The following is a 19,466-nucleotide window of genomic DNA, read 5'->3' as shown; positions in this document are numbered from 1 at the left end:
TCAACGTCCATTTATGAATGTTGAATTCAATTTCCGACGTAACTGAGTTGATTAGCATAAGTGAAAGACAAAAATATGCATTTTTATTTATGCAATCGTGTTTGCATTTAAAGAAGAGACCACTCCAAGAATATTCAAATAAAGAATTAGAAAATTTATTTGACTGTCGCTCGACTCATCTTTATTTCAAAGATTTAACACCTCCTTTTTTTGAGTTATCAAATTTTCAATTTTTTAATAATTTTTAATAATTTCTTTAATTTTAATGATGCTGCGCATCATCCTACTTATGTTCAACGCTCTATGGGTCAAAAACCCTGCTACTGCACCACCAATCTTCGGCAGCGCGTGGTTACCTGCTTAACTTTCTTAGGAGCTTTAATGAAGGGTTTTAACTTCCTTAAATCCTTCTCTGTCACGGTGAAACTTGTTGACAGGTTATTACTGATGGCAAATGAGCGGCCGACTGTTAGTACAGGGGCTGACACGGCAACAATTTTCTATGAGGTAAGCTCAGATTTGATGCGCTGCATTATTATCCTTTGCCTCCTTCAGCGCCCCTAAAATTTTGTAAATTTTCTGCTGTTTTCCTATGATAGGCGACGGCGCACGAAGAGACTGACGCGCGACTGTCCATCGCGATATAATCCATGAATATTCACACGGGAATTTCTTGCACGGTAGGTAATGACTTAAAGTTTTGCGATCGAGCGTCCCTGGCCCTGAAACAATTTTTTGCGCTCTCGTGATGTAGCGTCTCAGGGCTTAAAACGATCACGTTATACGACTTCGTAATCGAGCCTCACATGGCTCGATACAACGACTTGAGCAATCGTGATTAAGCGTTCGGGGCTCAAACTCTCCTCCAATTTTGAGATCGAGCGTCCCAGGCCGCGATTAAACTTGCTTTACTGTATATTGAACTTGCTTATTTATCCGCTGCTACAAATCAGCATCACTGCCATTGCTCTGTATTGCCATTGAACGGATTGTCTCCGTTAGCTCGACTGCTTCTTCCTTAGAAACATGCAAACCTCTGGATTTAAGGTCCTCGCGGTTTCTTCCCAAATTAATATGAATGCTGATAATTTTTTCTTTTCGAAATGCAAGCATTGAAACCTTCCTCTCTAATCCTCAATGATGGGCTAAACTGCTCTGTTGATGATGCTCTGTCAATGCTTCTTTTAACCCCCTGATCAAGTTTATCCTTTTCTCTGTGGACAACGGTTTTAGTGTCAGTAACAGGTTGCTGGTTTAAACAATCCATTAACTTGATCCCTTACAACTTATGAGAGGACAGGTTTATTTGCATTATTTTCCTATAGTTTACAGTATAATGTTTTCCATTGATAACAAACAGTTGCAGTAATTGCTATTTTTGTTTGATGGAATAAGTTAAGTCCGCTAGCTTGCAACAGAACCATTAGTCATGTTTTTGGCCTTTGCAGTGCAAATGATGGCACCGATTTTCAAATAAACATATATAATCACTTTAATTTGCTTGAAGATCCAAAATTGTAGGAAAGAATCATCTTCTATATTCATTCGATAAAAATCGTAGTCTGTATGTACGGTAACTTAATTCAATTTATCTATGACATTTTCAAATTTATTGATAATTATCATTCAAGTTATCTAGCAGAAAACTCACCATAATAATGAACGAAGATTATTTATGTATTTAACATTTATTTCGCAAGTGATAACTTGAAATAGCAAAAATTGACGGCTATGTTTGTACAAAAATAAATCTTATAACAACAGGGGTTTCATAGCTTCCTCTTCAATTAGGTGCATTTAATATGTAATGCTGCTGACGAGGCACGAACCGAACAATGCAATAGAACGTCCAGGCTTCATTTCCCAGCTTAGCTTCACAAATTAAGCCTGACTCGATTAGGCTCGGCTTCATTATAATAAATTCTTAGCTTTCTTATTTTCAAGATAAAATGATTAGCATTTTTGAAGCATGAGTTTCCCTTCTCACACGTGTCTGATGACGACTCAAAATTTATCATTATTTTCAAATTACTATTTTGGTGACTTTTCATCTCACCCTTCGCTTTGGTCGCAGTTGCGATATCAGACGAGCTTGTAACGTATCAACTATGGAAATCAATGCAATCATGCGCAACAGATCTGGCACGCGCGTCAGCTCTTCAACAAATTCAAACACGCAATTCGAATAAAAATCCTGCAGAAATTACTCAGCTGTTCAATGTTCTAGCATCACCAATAATCCAAGAAACTATGTCGGAATTCAACCTTAGTGCAACCTTACAGCAGAACTATCGAAGGCCATGCAATAGTTGCCTATTTGTCAGCCAGGGTTTTTCAGTGGAGTCAGGAACGTGCACGCAATGCTCAGATCACGCAATGTCTCGTGCCTTCGCTGGTAATTATTGGCAACCTTCACCGCTCTCCCACTGCCGAGCCTTCGCAAGCAAATTGACCACAACGTCATGCAACCCGCCTATAGCGAGCCTATGCCTGAAACACGGCATGCGAATGCAATTTTAATGTACGTGTAGTCTATGATCCAAACTACCATGAAATAACTCTAGCATTCCAAGCGAGTGTTCCAATAATTAGAAAACAAGCCATTGCAGCAGCGTTTGTAATGGTTTTCGTTCTCTGTTCGTTTGGTCTCGTTCCCTATAGACGGCGTATTTTAGGGCGCGTGAAGTCCGGTAGATTGTAAAAGATTCGTGTAGGAGCGTTTCTGAGCGTCGTCGTTTTGTTAGAAACCTGTTAATAAATTTTTATTCGTCTGCGAACGATGCGTCAGTCATCATACATCCGACAGCCTGCAAATACATCATTGTACGTTCGACAGCCTGCAAATACATCAACATAAACGACAGCCTGTAAATACAGCGTCATATGCCCGGCAGCCTGCAAACGCATTATCCTACGTCCAACAGCCTGTAAACGCATCATCATACGTCCAGCTGCCTGCAAATACATCATCATACGTCCGACAGCCTTCAAATACATTGTCGTACGTCCAACAGTTACTGCCTGAGACGCACCTGCGGGCGCTCTGACTGTTCCGCTTTATGGAGCAGAATTCCAGCCATGAGCGCTACCTTGCTGCCGCTCCCTCTTCCTCTCGCATCGTCCAATCCTTGCCCAATTCCCGCGATTTTCTAAGTCATTGCTACTCACTCTTGTCATTGTCATTGCTACTCACTCTTTTCCCTCTCTCTCTTCTCTTTTCTTCGTTTTTCTCACAGCCTTATCTCATGTCTTTCTTGTCGGTCTCTCCCATTCTATATCTTTGATCAATTTTACCTGTAATGCTTATTTAACTCGAAATTTAGAGATTTTACCTCATGGTTCCTCAATAAATTTGAAAAAACTGGAGTGCATCAACAGTTTCAATTCAATTTTATAATTTTACAAAAATTCAATTAATTGCAATTTGCAGCTGGTATATTACCTTGCGCTGCTTTATGTTAACAAGCCAGCAAGCTTAAGTACAAGAAACGAGTAGTAATTAACCGATTCATCATGATGTCTTTCTGGACTGATGACGTTACAACTTCTACTTCGGTGTTTTTTGCTGTAAAATTTTTGCGCATTAAGCTTTTTTATGCTTTTAGCTTATCAAGTGTATTATTGTTTGGATTGGCGAAAGAAATATATTTTTTTACAGGGAACTGCAACTGAAATAAACTCTCAGAAATAAAAACTCTCTCAAATGAAAACTCTGCTAACGTTACAATTCTACATTGCGGTACTTACATTGCAGTAAGTACGATGCAGTAGTGACGTGTATAATATAATGTCACGAATTCTACAAATTCCTTCTCTATTCAGACCTAGTCACGCGAAGATGCAAGCACTGTCACAGTTTGGTCCAAATGCAGGAAGCTGGCAGTCTGTGCAAATTTTGGCATCATGATTTGTGCAAAACTTCCCTCAATATGAGACTATCGCAAAGTTTACCTGATAAGTTCTGTAGCCGATGCAAACTTGTGTCTCCAAGGGTTTTAAGTGATGAAGTTGCTTCTGGGTTCTGGGTCGATCATTACTTTTTACGCAGTGGAAGGACAAAATGGAAGAGAATAAGTGTAAGGAAAAATTATTTTGAGTAGAGTGAAAATTATTCCGTCGTTTTTTACGAGTTAAAGTAACTTTGAATAAGAATTATCATTAAGAATTTTCGAGGCTAAGCAAGAAAGTATTATAGATGATACGCGGGATTAAATTTTTACGGTGTAAATAAACGTACATATTCGGTATAGTCAAGCTTGGCATTAGAGTTTTTGTAATCGTTCATGATTATATGAACGTTGTCGTTTACGAAGGGGAGTAGTGCTGACGATAAGCTTAAAATTTGCTCAGCTGTTTTTATTGGAATGATTTCTCAGCAGAAGTTTCATGAATAATTCAACATAGTACATTTTCGCGCAGTTGGCCACGGACGAATAATCAATTAGAGTTGAATGGGAAATCTTCGCGGGGAATTCGCTATTAGGGAAAACTCAATTTTTTTCGACAAAAATATAAGAGTTGACGTGATAATCAGTGCCTTTATTGTAATTACTTGATATTCTAGAAATGGACTAATTTTAACAAAACGCTTTCCTTGCCGACTCCTTTAGGAGTAACATAGACTTTATTGCTCCTGCACTTAATTAATACGTTCTTTTGCTCTTTGCATAAGTTGTCCCATGACGGTATTTTTCAAGCGTTGGAAACACAGTAATTTCTTACAACTTGATAAACGCAACTTGAATCTCACCAGGAAGCCTGTTTTCGTATACGTTGTTAAAAGATCTCTTTGATGGAAATTGAAAGATTACTCCTGTGGGATCACAATTTTCTTGGAAGAAAATCTAGCTCCAGGTCTTTGTTCTGGGAGTTCCTGGGGCGGGAGTAGGCCGGTCAAGCCAATCTAGGCCTAATGAGATCATCCCATTTTGCTCAAGGGTCCTCCATGGGATAAAGTCTGGCCAATAACAGATTTTTTATTGCGAACGTCTCTGCTATTAACTTAAAAAAATGTGGATTCTTCTTCAAAGCGGACTAAACTTGTGCGCCAAAAATACTTAAGTCGTTTTATTAGTGTTGTTCATTTAAAGTTACCTCACATTAAGTAGTTGGTAGCCCCTCTAAAATCCATTAGTTTCTTTATTCTTTGAGACTGTTCGGTTTTATTTTACTCAGGGATTTTTGATAATGAAGCTGTGCGTTTTTACAAAACCACAGACTTTTTTTGGGGATGCCTTTGCGAGGCCGTCGGTCATCCTTCGTTGATCCACCCAGAATTTTTCTCAGGGTAAGTGGCCTTAATCTCGTCTCTCATTAACGGAGTAACTCAAGTAATTGACCGTGATGGAGAACCGTCTGGCGCATACATGGCAAATGAATGAATATTAAACGTCGTGAAAGAAGTTGATAAATGATACAAGTCCTTATTATACTGCCACCTTCACACCGTGCAGGAAAACTGTCGCTAACATTGCCTCTAATTTATTCAAAAGACGATCAATTACCCGCATACATTGCAATGAGAAATTAAGTTTCTTACCGTTTAACTTGATTATTTTGGTTCCGACACAATTATTCTTAAGTTTACATGCGAAAGGTTTGCAGTACACCTCTGTCTGGAATCCAACACAGTCTGGAATTCCAGACAGAGGTGCAGTACACCTCTGTCTGGAATCTGGAATCCAAGATTCCGTCGTCTACTCTTAACCCAACATTAAGAGGTTGCAGATGTCTTATACCCATTATTTTCTATTAATTGTGTGAAATGATAACTATAATGGTTAATGGAAAACCAAAATCGTTAGGCTGGGCTAAAACTGACGTATGTAGTCATGGATTGGGTTCATGTCTATACATCCCTTCAACTTTCTTCTGTAACGTAGATTTACACATGAATTAACCGATCCCCTAGTTGTGAAAAATTGTCAGTGCCAAAAAATATTTGGCACTGAAACTCATATTTAGTATTTTCCCAGATTATGGAAAAGTAGTTAATGTAGTCTTATTATATTTAAATAAGTATTCCTTCATTCTGGTTTTCCAACTCGAAATAAAACAAAATATTTTTAAGTGTCATTCCACTCGTTGGTTGCTTTTGTACCTTAAATATTTATTATTGATGATTCAATACCCTTCTCGATTATAATATTCAAACACATCAGAATATTGGTAACATTTACAAATACTCTTAGGCGAAACGTGACCTTAAAGGCGAAGATGGCCGGCTTTGTTTCATGCTTTAAATTTAGCTGGGAGAGTAAGAATTGTTAAGAAAATTCTTAGAGGTTCACATGCATTAATAATAATTATTTTGACCTCACGCTTTAACGGTGGATAACCAAATCAAGTGTACATAAATTAAATAGGAAATGGATGAAATTATGCTGTTGTTTGGCAGAAAAACGGTTAACTTGATAGAAACCGTCTCTACATCTTCTTAATGAATGGTAACAAGAAATCTGTCGATATACGTACATTTACCGGCAACTGAAAGATCTATGTGTCCGTATTTACAGGGGCTCTTGGAGCGACGAATGGAGCAGAGCCAAATATCATTTATTCCAGACTCTGATAAAGTCGCTGAGATAAATCACTTTGTTTTTCAATCGAGTAACCGCGGTCTTTCCTCATTCTCGATCCTCAACCCAAGCGAGGGACGAGTGTGTGGCCGGTTTACTGGATGTGCGACTGGTTTGAAAATCTGCAATCGGAAGGCAAAAAGTTCAACGTCAGTCAAATTGGGGACCAAAAATCACTCGTTGCTGATTATCTATATTGATTGACAATCCTGGTTAAATCCTACCTCCAGACTGCTCAACATCATTATTTTTTGCCCGATGAATAACCGGCGGTCGGCCGGTTCTTTAGGTTTTTCATTATCTTCATTAGGATAAATATAATAGATGGGTTTCCCTCATTAGGATGGAGAAGAAACGTGCGCGTGAGTCACAGAAGGATGAGAATTGCAATCAATAGAGCGATCGCAGCAACTCATATTCAGCGTCTGATAACTCGGACCCATGATATTCAAGGGACCTTGCACATTTATTACGGAGGTTTGGTTTATTCCGGGGATGAATTGTTCAAAGGAATGAAATTTTATGAAGTTGAACAAACGAATATCCGCCTGAGAGAATATTGTGAACATTAAACTAAAGGAATAGAACAATAAGAGAGAATATTTTGATTTCACCTTTGCTATAAGAAGGCCCCTAAACAAGCTCATTATCGGAAGTTTTTCAACTGTGATTCACTTGACAGTGAATCAAATGCAGTCGGTGCAGTCTCGGCTAATACTACGAATTTTCATAGTGCATGTGAGGAGATGCTAATGTAGCATGGCATAAAGCTATATTGAGTGCCTTGTACCGTATGCAGATCTCATGCCGACACCGCGCTGCACATATCATCGCCGCGCAAAGGCATACCAGAATTTGTTTTCCATGTCATACATCGATTATCCGATTATAAAAATGCTTACAATTACCATGCAATTAGCGATGATATGGTCGAGTGTGTGACTCCTTGGAAACCTACGATCCTCGTAGCGATGGTTGCTTGAGAAAGCCCCTAGTAACTTGCGATCATCGTAGCGATGGTTGATTGAGCGAGCCTCTAATGACTTACGATCATCGTTGCGATGGTTGAGTGAGTGAGCCTCTGATGACTTACGATCATCGTGGCGATGGTTGGGTGAGCGCGCCTCTAATGACTTACGATCATCGTTGCGATGGTTGGGTGAGCGAGCCTCTTATGACTTGCGATCATCGTAGCGATGGTTGGGGTAACCAGACCGGGCAAGTTTACGATCATCGTTGCGATGGTTGGGAGAGCGAGCCCCTGATGACATGCGACCACCGTAGCGATGATTGGGGTAACCAGACCGGGCAAGTTACGATTAAGGCCGCAATGTGTACCAAGGTGGCTACGTGTACTTAGGCCGCTATGTTTGCCTAAGAAAGTTTTGGTAGTGCGGCCGCACATTCACAAGGCGATACTTAATCGCCATTAATAACAATTTTATACTAATTATCATTTTTATTTATAAAAAGAATTTGTTGTTATCATTACACCATTTTTCAATTGTGGAAAAGATGATAATATATAAAAACTTTTTTTACTCGAATTTTTTCTTGGTCTAAATTTGCACCGGTGCTCCTTTAGCGCTTTGTGACCGTCACAGGTGCCATTTTGATGTGACTGTATGATGAAATTTGTGAAATAAAATCCACGAATGATTTTTCGCTTTCATTTTTGTAAACAATTTAGTATTACAGACTATTTACTATCGCAAACTATCCTTTTGTTTTGCCATTTGCCTATCCACAATCCGGATTGAGTAGATCAGGCAACAAGATTAAAGTAAGCGTCAGTAGCTTGCGACAAGCTGCACCAGTCTAGTAGGATCATTCTTTTAGATAGAGCTATGGATCTCTAGTCATTTAACATCAGCCATGTGCCGAAAAGCTAGTAGAATCAGCCATATAACAACAGCCACATAGCACCAGCCAAATAGCAACAGCGAATAACATCGGTCGTGAGACATCACTGCTCAAAGTTACTGTACTCTAATCATTGTTTAGGCCATATTTCACAAATTCTGTTGGCTTGTAACCAGAACTCTCCGCCAAAGATTATAAGCGCGAACACTACTGTGTGGCTAAATTAATTTTGTTACAAGTTTTGCAGTACGATTTAGGATGCTTTGTAATATAAAGGAGAAAAGAAGGCGCCGTGCTGTGAAAGAACCACAAGGAGGTGCGCTGCATCTTGACCTTTGTTGAACCATTATGGCCGAGCACTCTGGCGACGACGTCTTAAGGGAAGAATAATTCAGGACGTGAGGAGCGGTGCAGACGGTGGGAAAATCTTGCCTGCCAGACCCGCCTTAAGGGTCTCCTTAGACCCATAGAAAGGGCATGACACATCTGGCGTGAACAGTCAGTTTAGACGTTCGAATCGTGGGCCATAAAGACCCGTTTTAAGTCTTCCTGGGCCCTTAAGAAGGACTATTTCAAGACCCGTTGGTATTCCGAGCCTTGATGACCCGTTTGATGAGTCTACTGAGACCCGAAAATATTCTAGCAAGAGACCTTACTAAAGTGGTACTCTAAAGACATCTGGAGAACTGCAGAAGTCTACATAGGACTCACCGAGATCAAGATCTCTGAAAACGTGAGAAGATTGGCATCGAGAAAATTGGTACATGCAGTATCGCTTAAAACCTGGAATAGTGCTGATCCTAAATCTGTCATCATTTATATTGTGGGAGTTACTTGCTCGTTAAAAACACCCGACAGACATCGCATTTGAAAGCCTGTCAATCGTCGCTGAACAGCGGTCCTTGTCCTACTTTCGAATGTTTTCTATACTCTTTATAAGAACTACTTTTCTACATTGAAAAGTTCTTGTAAACTTTTTAAGCTGGCTACTGTTCCCCCATTGGAAAGACCTTTCGCGATCTCTTTGAAGTATTACTCTCTTTATATTGGTAATGTATTGCAGTATCCATCATGAACGCTACCGTTCCTCATTGGAAAGGTCTTCCACTACCTCCTGTTACTTATAACCCAGTAAAAATATCTTCCAGTATCCTTCAGGAGCACTACCGTTATCCATGGGATAGGTCTCCTTATTCTTGTCTTATTGGAAAGATCTGCGTCTTCTCCCTGAAGCGCTACTTGTCTTCACTGCTAACCTGCTACAGGATCACTCAGTCCTCTCCTTGGAGACTAACGTCAACACACCAGCGATGACTTGCACTTTTCTCTCCACACGCGCGCTCGTCTCAAAACAAGCCTCAAGCCTCCCACCGCTGGCAAGGAACGCTACCTAAACATTTTATGCCGTGGGTTGAACCAACTGGTGAGCTGGTTAGCTCAAGCTTACGATGAGGATAGCCATTTTGGGTTCACTCTGAACTATGTGACAATATTTTCTTGGGCACTCGGGTTATTTTGTCCAACTATGTTCCTTTTTTTCCATCCAAACATGATTTACTCCATTGACAACACAATTTTCTCGACATTTTGGGAAGGTTTGTTTATATAAGTTGAAAAACTTCACGCTGTGTATTCACAGGCAGCTGGAGGTTCGGTTTTAACTCGATTTATGTGAGTTTATGGAGGCTTTCCTCCTATAAATCACATGAAAACTTGTTCATCACACCAGTGCCCGCTGTATTGATCATGCCATCAGCTGGGCATGTTCATCACACCAGTGCCGCTGTATTGATCATGCCATCAGCTGGGCATGTTCATCACACCAGTGCCGCTGTATTGATCATGCCATCAGCTGGGCATGTTCATCACACCAGTGCCCGCTGTATTGATCATGCCATCAGCTGGGCATGTTCATCACACCAGTGCCCGCTGTATTGATCAAGCCATCAGCTGGGCATGTTCATAGTATTGTATGTATCTTCGGCTTTGAAGAACAGACCTGGTTGGGCCTGTCGCCAATTCTTGTACTTTTCGTGACTTGTTCACAGATCTAAAAACTGGCCTTTTGAAGAGATCTTTTCAACTGATTTTGGTTTAAAATCGGCACTGGACTTTCATTAATTACATAGGGTGATAAGCATTTCAAGACTGAACATATCCTCGTAAATAGCCTTGTCTATTCTGTTCTTGAACGCGTTCATACTCGGAGCGTCAACAATCTCTTTTCTCATCTCATGAGTCATCTCACTAGTATCCGCTGTATTGATCAATGTCTACGCTAACCCTGGTCATCACTTGTGGTTACATGAAAATGAAACCATCTAAACTTCTCAGGACTATTTTTTAGTTGATCGTGCTTGTGAAATATTCGTCGTCGACGATTTGTAATCCCACAAAACACTCTTCCTGAACTGTCAAAGTCTCGAGAGATGTCTAACTGTAATCTATCTCACGAGCAATTCATTCGGGTTAATTGCCTACTTTGACTGGACCCTCGAGATACGGAGATGGGAACCTGATTCCCGGGTAAAGATAATTGAACTTTCCTTCCCTCAATCAAGGCGCTACCTGGGCAAGGACATTTGTGGGCGGACGTGATTTACTGCATCGGTCTTTACTTGATGCCTCCATTGATGTTTACTTGATGCCTCCATTGTTTTTTACTTGATGCTTTTAATTATCGATGTTTACTTAATGCCTTTATTGATGTTTACTTGGTGCCTATATTGATGTTTACTTGATGCCGGTTATATTAGCTTAATGCTGTGTGAAAGATATGCGATATCGCATGAGGATCCGTAAATACATAAACATAATATAACTTTTCAAGTCTGCAGATCAGTGGCTCCCCTATAACAGGTCACGATAAATCCTTCAACGCTCTATGACAGTCTTGAAACGAACACAGCTCATGTATCATTACAGAATTTTATCAGATACTAAACAACTTTGCTTACATCTCACTATTCTTTCACCCCTCTGTGTAAGAAATCAATAGTATCTGTAAGTGACTGCCACGATAGTAACTTTTGCTACGTATAGCAAGCCACACGAGATTACGGGAGATATACACGAATGATACACCCGCAGTAATGGGGTATGGCTACATGCAAGATGACTTTTTCGGAAGGTTGCATCATTAGGAATAGTAAAGTTTGCGTCCACTGATGCGTTTGTACAGTTACACCTGACGGGATTACGTATCAGAGATAACGCTCGCGTTTCTTGCTATACGTTGGCTCTATCAAAATGCTTCAAGCAGGGAACGCTCAATTTTGACACTAGTATATTGTGCGCAGCTCTGAGCAACTCACAATTCGTTTATCTAAATTAAGTATTCTCCCTTCGTGATATAGTTTGCCTGAAGAATGCTTGTACAGAAAATAGCCTTCTACTCAATATTGCATCGCACCTGCAACAAAAAAAGACCGTCAGTTCTGGCAATTTTGGTAAGATTTTTAGAGCAAAATTTAAAAGACTCAAAGTCGCCGCGAGTGAAGCAGGAGCGCCTGAATGATGGATCTTCCTGCTTATGGAACAAAATCGAGCAAAGCATTTACGCTACGAACTTCGTGAAGTTTTAAGCCGGAATATTCGACCAGAGTTTTATGAGTTTACTGAACGCTCAGCGAGCAAAATTATTTCTGTACGACTTTAGTGCCATATGAAAAAAGAATTTAACTGAAAATAGAATATAGAAAATTAATTATCAATGTTAAACTGAAAACGAAAATTCTCAATATTTCGACGTATTTGAAGCTACGATGATAACCGGCGAAGGTTTTCATTTTGAAATCGTCTATTAAGTAAAAGGTGAATAAGTGATACCACAAATTGAATGCCTATCAGAATTGCATGCAACGTTTACTAATTGCAGACAATTTCTTTAGAAATTATACACAAGCCACCATCAGTGATGCTCCTATAAACATAACGATTCATTTTACCTAGTATTGTTTGCCACAATCTATCAGAAAATTTGGGAAACTTTTGGTTAATTATCAAACCAAAAAAAGTGCCCTGCAGCAATCCTGCGACCATGGTAAACTTATTGTAAATTATCTAACCGAAGTAGGTTCCCTGCAGCATTCCTGCGACCAGGTCACCACTGGCAGTTCATGGATCCTCTTCGACCGTATCTCTGATACGCACTTTCTTGAGGTGCAACAGAACGCTATATGTTTGCTGCCAGAAATGAGAGTTATGTATAAGATATCCTGACACGCGTAAGACTAAGACGCATCGCTCGGCCATAAATGCGTCATCAGGTGGCCCTCAACATTGCATGCATGATTTTCCCCGAGAATAAGCCTCCTCAGGCCCCTCACTCTTGCTTTTGAAGCCTCAAAGCTTTCAAAGCCGAGCGTTGCCTCATACCTCAAATGCCTGGGAATAATGCAAAAATTGGCCTGCCTTTACAGCCGATCTCGGGGAATTTTGAAATTTTGGCTGATATTTTTCATGGCTTGCACCTGCGCCAGCAATGGTCAGTGAAACCTCGTACCCATGGAGGTCACTGGGTAGGCCGTTGAGTACACACTTTTTAATTTTGGATGATGTACGACATTCCGTATGAAGGAATAGAATTATGGAAGAAATTGGGGTGAATTTTCATTGTTTCATTGTTAATGTGATGTTCAATAGAAAGACTTTGAATAAAATTATAATAGTTTAAGTTAAGGTTTGTTGTCGAAATTTCACACTCCAAAAATTTAATTAACTTCAGTTCTGGAGTCTGAAATTTAACAATTTTGTGATATATCGAACCATTTGAATAATTTTCTGCTGACTGTTCTATATTGCTGGACTATTGTCATCGTTTGATTTCAGAGACCGAGTAGAGCATACGGCCTGCACAAGGCATTGTTTTGCCGACATATTAGACGAAGACGGCGATATGATTTGCAAGGATTGCTAAACTAGCGTGGAAGATCTATACACCAGCTGTGAAGGATCGATACACCAGCTGTGATGGATCGATACACCAGCTGTGGAGGATCTATACACCAGCTTTTAAGGATCGATACACCAGCTGTTAAGGATCGATACCCCGGCTGTGAAGGATCTATACACCAGCTGTGAAAGATCGATACACCAGCTGTGAAGGATCTATACACCAGCTGTGAAGGATCGATACCCCGGCTGTGAAGAATCTATACACCAGCTGTGAAGGATCTATACACCAGCTGTGAAGGATCGATACCCCGGCTGTGAAGGATCTATACACCAGCTGTGAAGGATATATACACCAGCTGTGAAGGACCTGCCATTTTTTTAAAGTAGCGGAAAATTTTGTCTGCCCAGGAAGTAGCGCAAGAAAATCCGTTCCCTCTCTGTTCCCTGGGCTCTCTTGTCTCCGTGAGGGAAGTTCATGGGATTACTGAAGCCGTATCAGCAACTCACAGGTNACTCCTCTGTGTAAATAATTTGTATCGATGATTCACCTGAGTATTGTGAATTATTTAGCGTCGATATCGAGGTATGTAGTCAGGGGTTTTGACTTGTTTCATTTTCATGAACAGATCATCTACAATTATATGGTTATAGTTGAACGGTGATTTGTAAATTAGATAGATCCTAGAGCTAGCTTACAGTATCCAATAGAGCATCCATGCTACAGTAAATTTTAATATTGCCTACATCGGCATTTCAGTTTGTTCTGAAATTCATGGCAGTCATTCCACTGGTCTGCATCCTGAAATTCCGAGTCGCAATTTACTGCTACATTTCAACAAATTAATTGTCTGTGAAATTCATTACCTGCAAGCACCCATTCACAGCAGCTGTGCTAGCTTGCAGCAATGAAGCTCTTGAGGGAATTGGAGAGACGGTAAGCAAAAAACTATGCCGAGTGTTCCCATGCCGAAATGGCGATGAGCATTTAGGTTAGTTCTTAGGTTACTTCGTGCTGCGCGTTACTTTTGACTCGTCCTTCGATCAATTGAGCGAAAATATCTGTAGTCAATTAGGAGTGTACAGTGAATGAACTGCGCTCTAACGAATTAGTGGGTTGAGACCAAAAATTATGCTTTTTTGCCCCTATCGCCTGTCCTGGCCTAGTTTGGCATGGAAAATGGTCGGAAAAAGGGTATCGTTTTTTGTACAAGCCATCTCATTAATCTGAGTATAGCTTAGTTTAATTAGGTTATGCATTTTATTGTGAGCGATGGCCCTTCCCGTGGCATGAATCCACCCATGTCTGTATGGGCACGACTATATTTTTTCTGTTATAGACTGTACTGTTGCAGCCCTTAGTACACCTAAGTTTTATGTCTTTGGAGACTTATATCCTGTTAACTGAACTACAAAATTATTTCCATTTTTCAGAATGTTTTTTCCATTTTGCCTGAGGCAGCAACCAGAGGGCCATTATTTTTTTTAGTGATTAAATACTTGTTATTAATGCTGCAATTGTCTGTCGCAACTGAGCGATGACAAATTTTCTTTATTTTGGGTTAAATAAAATTGCAGCGTCCAAGACTTATCCTAGATTATTGAAACCTTTTCCCTTCTAGAGAATGTATGGTAATGGCAAAGAAGGACCATTAACGTTTGTAATATGTACGACGGACGCCTTATCTACTTGGAGAAAAATTGTATGTTGACACTGGGTTTTTTTGCACCTACGACTCAACAATGGTGTTCGGTGGATGACTTGTCGCATTTATAGCCTCGACGTATTATTTTTTCAGTGTCAGCTTCTGCTGAGCAAACACAAAATGAGCTTTTTAATCAAACATACTTGTTCACTACTACGTGACCTTTTGGTTGGCATTTCCAAAAACGAGAGTTGCTCCCACTGTTGTTTACCTGTCGTGGTTATAAGGGATTGGTATGTTGTTACAAGTGATTGGTATGTTGTTACAAGTGATTGGTATGTTGTTACAAGTGATTGGTACGTTGTTACAAGTGACTTGCACGTTGTTACAAGTGATCGGCACTTTGTCACAATTGATACAAGGTACACGTGTGTTAACAAGAAAATGGCAACCATTTTGAAACTCATCAGTGGAATGTCGGTGTCTGTTTTGCTGCACTGCCGTCGCAGACTTGCCCTGAGCCAGATTTCCCACGCAGGTTCAGTAGCTTTCTATCGCGAATTTTTGTCATTCGACGCCCAATCAGTCTCAGTCATTTGATCTGTCAATAGATTTCCTGACTGATGCAGTAAACACGTGGAATGAGCGTGATGACTACAGTGCTGCACTGAAGTCTGTTCTTGCATTGATTGTGGTTAATGACTGTACAGAATCTAGCAGTCATATTAAATATGGACTGCAATCATATCCTTATAAAAAAAATGGGCAGCGCCTGCTTATCTGCCAGAACCTATAGTTTCAAAAAAAGTTAAGAGATCGTAAGTTCATCAGCCAATCATTGACGGCCTTTGAAGCAAAATCCACCAATCACAGGCAAGAAGATAGAGCGTAAGTACTTACGTTCACTCAGCGAGTTTTGAAAGTATGGCCCCCAGGTCAGCATTGAGCGTAATCGGAAACTTCTTATGATGAATTCATTAGAGGACCAAATCATCCAGGGACAAGTACACAGAAAATGACATTACATTGATGTGATGATAGACCTTCAGGGTCATGGCTGGTGCATGCATGCGTGCGGGGAGGGGTTGTTACAGTTAATTGTGCTATCATGCCCAACAATCAAATGCTTTTATGAGGCGTTTTCAATCATTCGGTTGCATACGACTAAAAACCATGAATCCTGTTGCTAAACAAAACGCTGATTTTTTTTTTATTTCGTGGTACTCAAATGTACTGTGGGAGACGAATTCCTCACTTTCCATAGCTATTAAAAAAATTAATCGCTTCTGTCCAAAGCTTCCTAAAATAAAAGGTGTGCATTATTAAACCGGAAATATGTAGACCATCTTAACCTCCATGAATGTACGTTGAAAGTCGGGGATGGAACACGCGATCACGCTAGCTACTACTTTCATCTTGATGTGCTCGCCGTTTTGAAGGGTTTTCAAGAGAGAAAATTCTGCTATCATTTTAAACTAGGATATACTTCTCTCTGGTAGCGTGGCTTCTATTGCTGGAAGAGAAAATCTGTGCTGCACCCGATCCTAACACAACTCCAGCGAAGGAGCCACGTAATCACGGGTCTACATGTGACACAATAAATATTACCGGGAAATTTACCGGTCATTTCTCCCCAGCACTGCGAGCTGCTGTGTCGTGGTAGCCTCGACGGCCTTCTGTTGTAATTGTGTCAGAGTCATGCTTGGTATTGCGCTCAGTCATGCAAAAAAAATTATTTAAATACTCTAAGAACGATGTGCACGTTGATACGCATGCACACTGGCACAAAACGCTGTTAATTGTGATTAACAATTAACATGGATCAAGGTTTCATTCAAAAATACAATCAATTCTATTTAACATAAGGAATAATCCCAAAACTAGACATCAGCTGTATAGAAAAGAAATTAACGGGAATCAAAAGGTCATTGGCACTAGGCTGGGTTGTGATCAACAGACATTATCCTTCGCTCAACTCCTACACGCACTGGTTAACCATATATACTAATTTGGACCCCACACACATGCCAAGCAGATCCCCCCCCCAAAAAAACCGTCACGTATCTCATCCTGCAGTGCCTGGTGCTGTCAGCCCACAGTCAGCACCACATGAACAAGAGCGAAAAGTGCATTGAAATTTGGACATTGATCCGCTCATTTCTGAGGTACACGTCCACCTAACAACTGTCGTCTGATCCGACGCTGGTGTAAAGCTTGACTTGCCCCTGGAAACAAATCAACAGACCATAAAACTATAGTACCCTTGTCAGCAAACAAATACATTCAACACATGGTAAATCACTCGCCACCCTCGGAAAACAAATTGGCCGCATTGCAACCGACATCAGCCGCCCCATTGATCAGAGAACGCACATCATCCCCCCCCCTCCTCCAGCAACCGGCTGGGTCCACCAACAGCAGCCTACACCTACACATCATCGCCACCAGCAACTACCCACACCCCCACATCATTTAACACTAGAGCAGCATCTGTATCGCCCACATGCATCACCCCACCAGCAGGAACCTTCATCAGACACATCGTCATGGAAAATACAGCGATGTTTTGAAGCTAAAATGTCCGAGCAACATCTTGTCGAGGGAAAACTTCCGCTAGGAGCGCCGAATTCTTTCTTAAAAGCGCTGCCTCATTTTTCAGCGACTGCTTCCAAGTTTTCTGGCGACTTTGACAAACGATTCCTTGTCTGGTGTGATGAGAGTTGTAGAACTCGAGCAGTTAAAGCCTTTAAAACGTGTCGCAAATTTGAATAACAGCATTTTGCTTCTAGGAGGTGCAGGGCAATTACAACCTCCCCGGGATGCATATCTTGTTTTCGCAGTCACATAAATGAATGATGTTCAAATAGTGTCACACTTTTTGCGAGGAGCACTGATACGCTTTGGTTAAATTTGGTCGAGCAAATTCACAGAAGGGCAAAATGTGCCTCGCTCTTGGGACAATGACTCGTCTATTTTTTAAAGTGCACCATATTGAACAGTTGAGCCCAACAACGCCGACCGTGCCAAGTCCGTCGACTCCTCACCCTCGAGTTGGGACGATCCACGTGGAGGCGAGCAAATCTGACCAGACATGTGACATCGAAGCAACGAGTAATTAATCGTTTATTGATTTGATCGACGTTAATTCAACGTTGTTTCCATGTGATTTGCCTGGTGGGAACTGCAGATCTTGTCGTCAGGGCGGTCGAGGGAAAGATTGTTAAGAGATTGTCGTGACGAATCCTAATTTCTCCTTGACATTAATTGAATAATCTGCAGTTTTGAAGTGGCTTAATTTACTGCCATTGTACTTGGAGCGGACTAAAATTATGTAAATTTAGTAATGACTTTCATCGGATTTTATTATATAAATAAAAAATCACAGCCTTTTACTCCATTTTAATTTCACACTGTTTTATTCAAATCATTGATTATGTGATAATTTGAAAAAAGCGTCAGTTTGACTTTTTGTCCTCGTAAGAATTTTTGTCGATATTTTCCTTCCTCGAACGGGCATCCTCGTGTATTGTTTTCCAAAAAGTACCCTTTTAAAGAGTTACGAATTACAGAAATTCAAAAAAGTGCCCAGCAGAAAATTATTCTCATATAGGCGCCTTGGACTGGGAATGTCAGTTTTGGGTAAGCTCATAGATGAAATACTGTGAGCTACTGATAAATTTCATACGCAACTCAGGGTTCATAGTCACTAATTTATCAACAATTTCCATTGTCTCTAAATCATCAACGTAAGAACGGAAGATTAGCGGAGTTAGGGAGCCGTTGCCGAATCGCCTGAATGTGCTGTTCAAGCCATTGTAGAGGCCTTGGTTGAAACGTTATTTTATTGTCAGGTATTAGGCTTTCGGTATATAAATGTGGCTTCAATTTAGAATTAATCAGTATTGAAATTGTAAGAATGTTTTTGATAGTATTGGAACTCTGGTCAGAGATTGCGGATAGGAAAATAAGCAGTAATAACGTGGACTTGAATATGAAGACAGCGTCACCTGTCATATGAAATGTAACTCATTGAACTGAAGCTGTTAATTGCCCGTTTCAAGTCTAGAATGTGAACATGTATACTACGTGTCGCATTTACAGCAGAAAGTCTGGAATAATTTATGTGATTGATGTGCAATAAAGTATTTTAATATGACTGTTGGTTTCACCTGGTAACAGAACCTGCCACTATACCCACGCGACACCATGCCCTAGACTCGTCATTTAAATACAGGGCTATTCTAAATGATGAACCCAATGTAATAAATTCGTATATATCCAGGTGTAAATTCAATATGAATAATTTTTACGCAAATGAAAAGAAGATTAATTTATTTTATCCTATTCAAGCGCGGAATTAGGCCGCGGCGGCGGCGGTAGTTGCAGAAACGGTGGCTATGGTTCTCGCGCCAGCCGGCCGCCTTTGTGTTTCACTGTCACTTACGAGTGAGATGGCTACTGTGCAGCTCAGGGTTTTCTGCATTGA

General features: G+C 40.5%; 1 protein-coding gene across 1 annotated transcript in view; it reads right to left on the bottom strand.

Annotated features, from left to right (window-relative positions):
* The window catches only part of LOC108682022 (potassium/sodium hyperpolarization-activated cyclic nucleotide-gated channel 4), a 29,430-nt gene extending 12,750 nt beyond the window's left edge, over positions 1-16,680 (bottom strand). Inside the window, exon 1 of the mRNA XM_018171110.1 lies at positions 16,601-16,680. Within this exon, the coding sequence (XP_018026599.1) occupies positions 16,601-16,680 (80 nt within the window). The remainder of the gene's footprint in view (positions 1-16,600) is intronic.
* Positions 16,681-19,466: the final 2,786 nt, after the last annotated feature.

The sequence above is a fragment of the Hyalella azteca genome, unplaced genomic scaffold (genome assembly GCF_000764305.2).
Source record: "Hyalella azteca isolate HAZT.00-mixed unplaced genomic scaffold, Hazt_2.0.2 contig5628, whole genome shotgun sequence".
In the NCBI taxonomy this organism is placed as follows: domain Eukaryota; kingdom Metazoa; phylum Arthropoda; class Malacostraca; order Amphipoda; family Hyalellidae; genus Hyalella; species Hyalella azteca.
The sequence above is the reverse complement of the archived record's forward strand: the minus strand, read 5'-3'. Positions and strand labels throughout refer to the sequence as shown.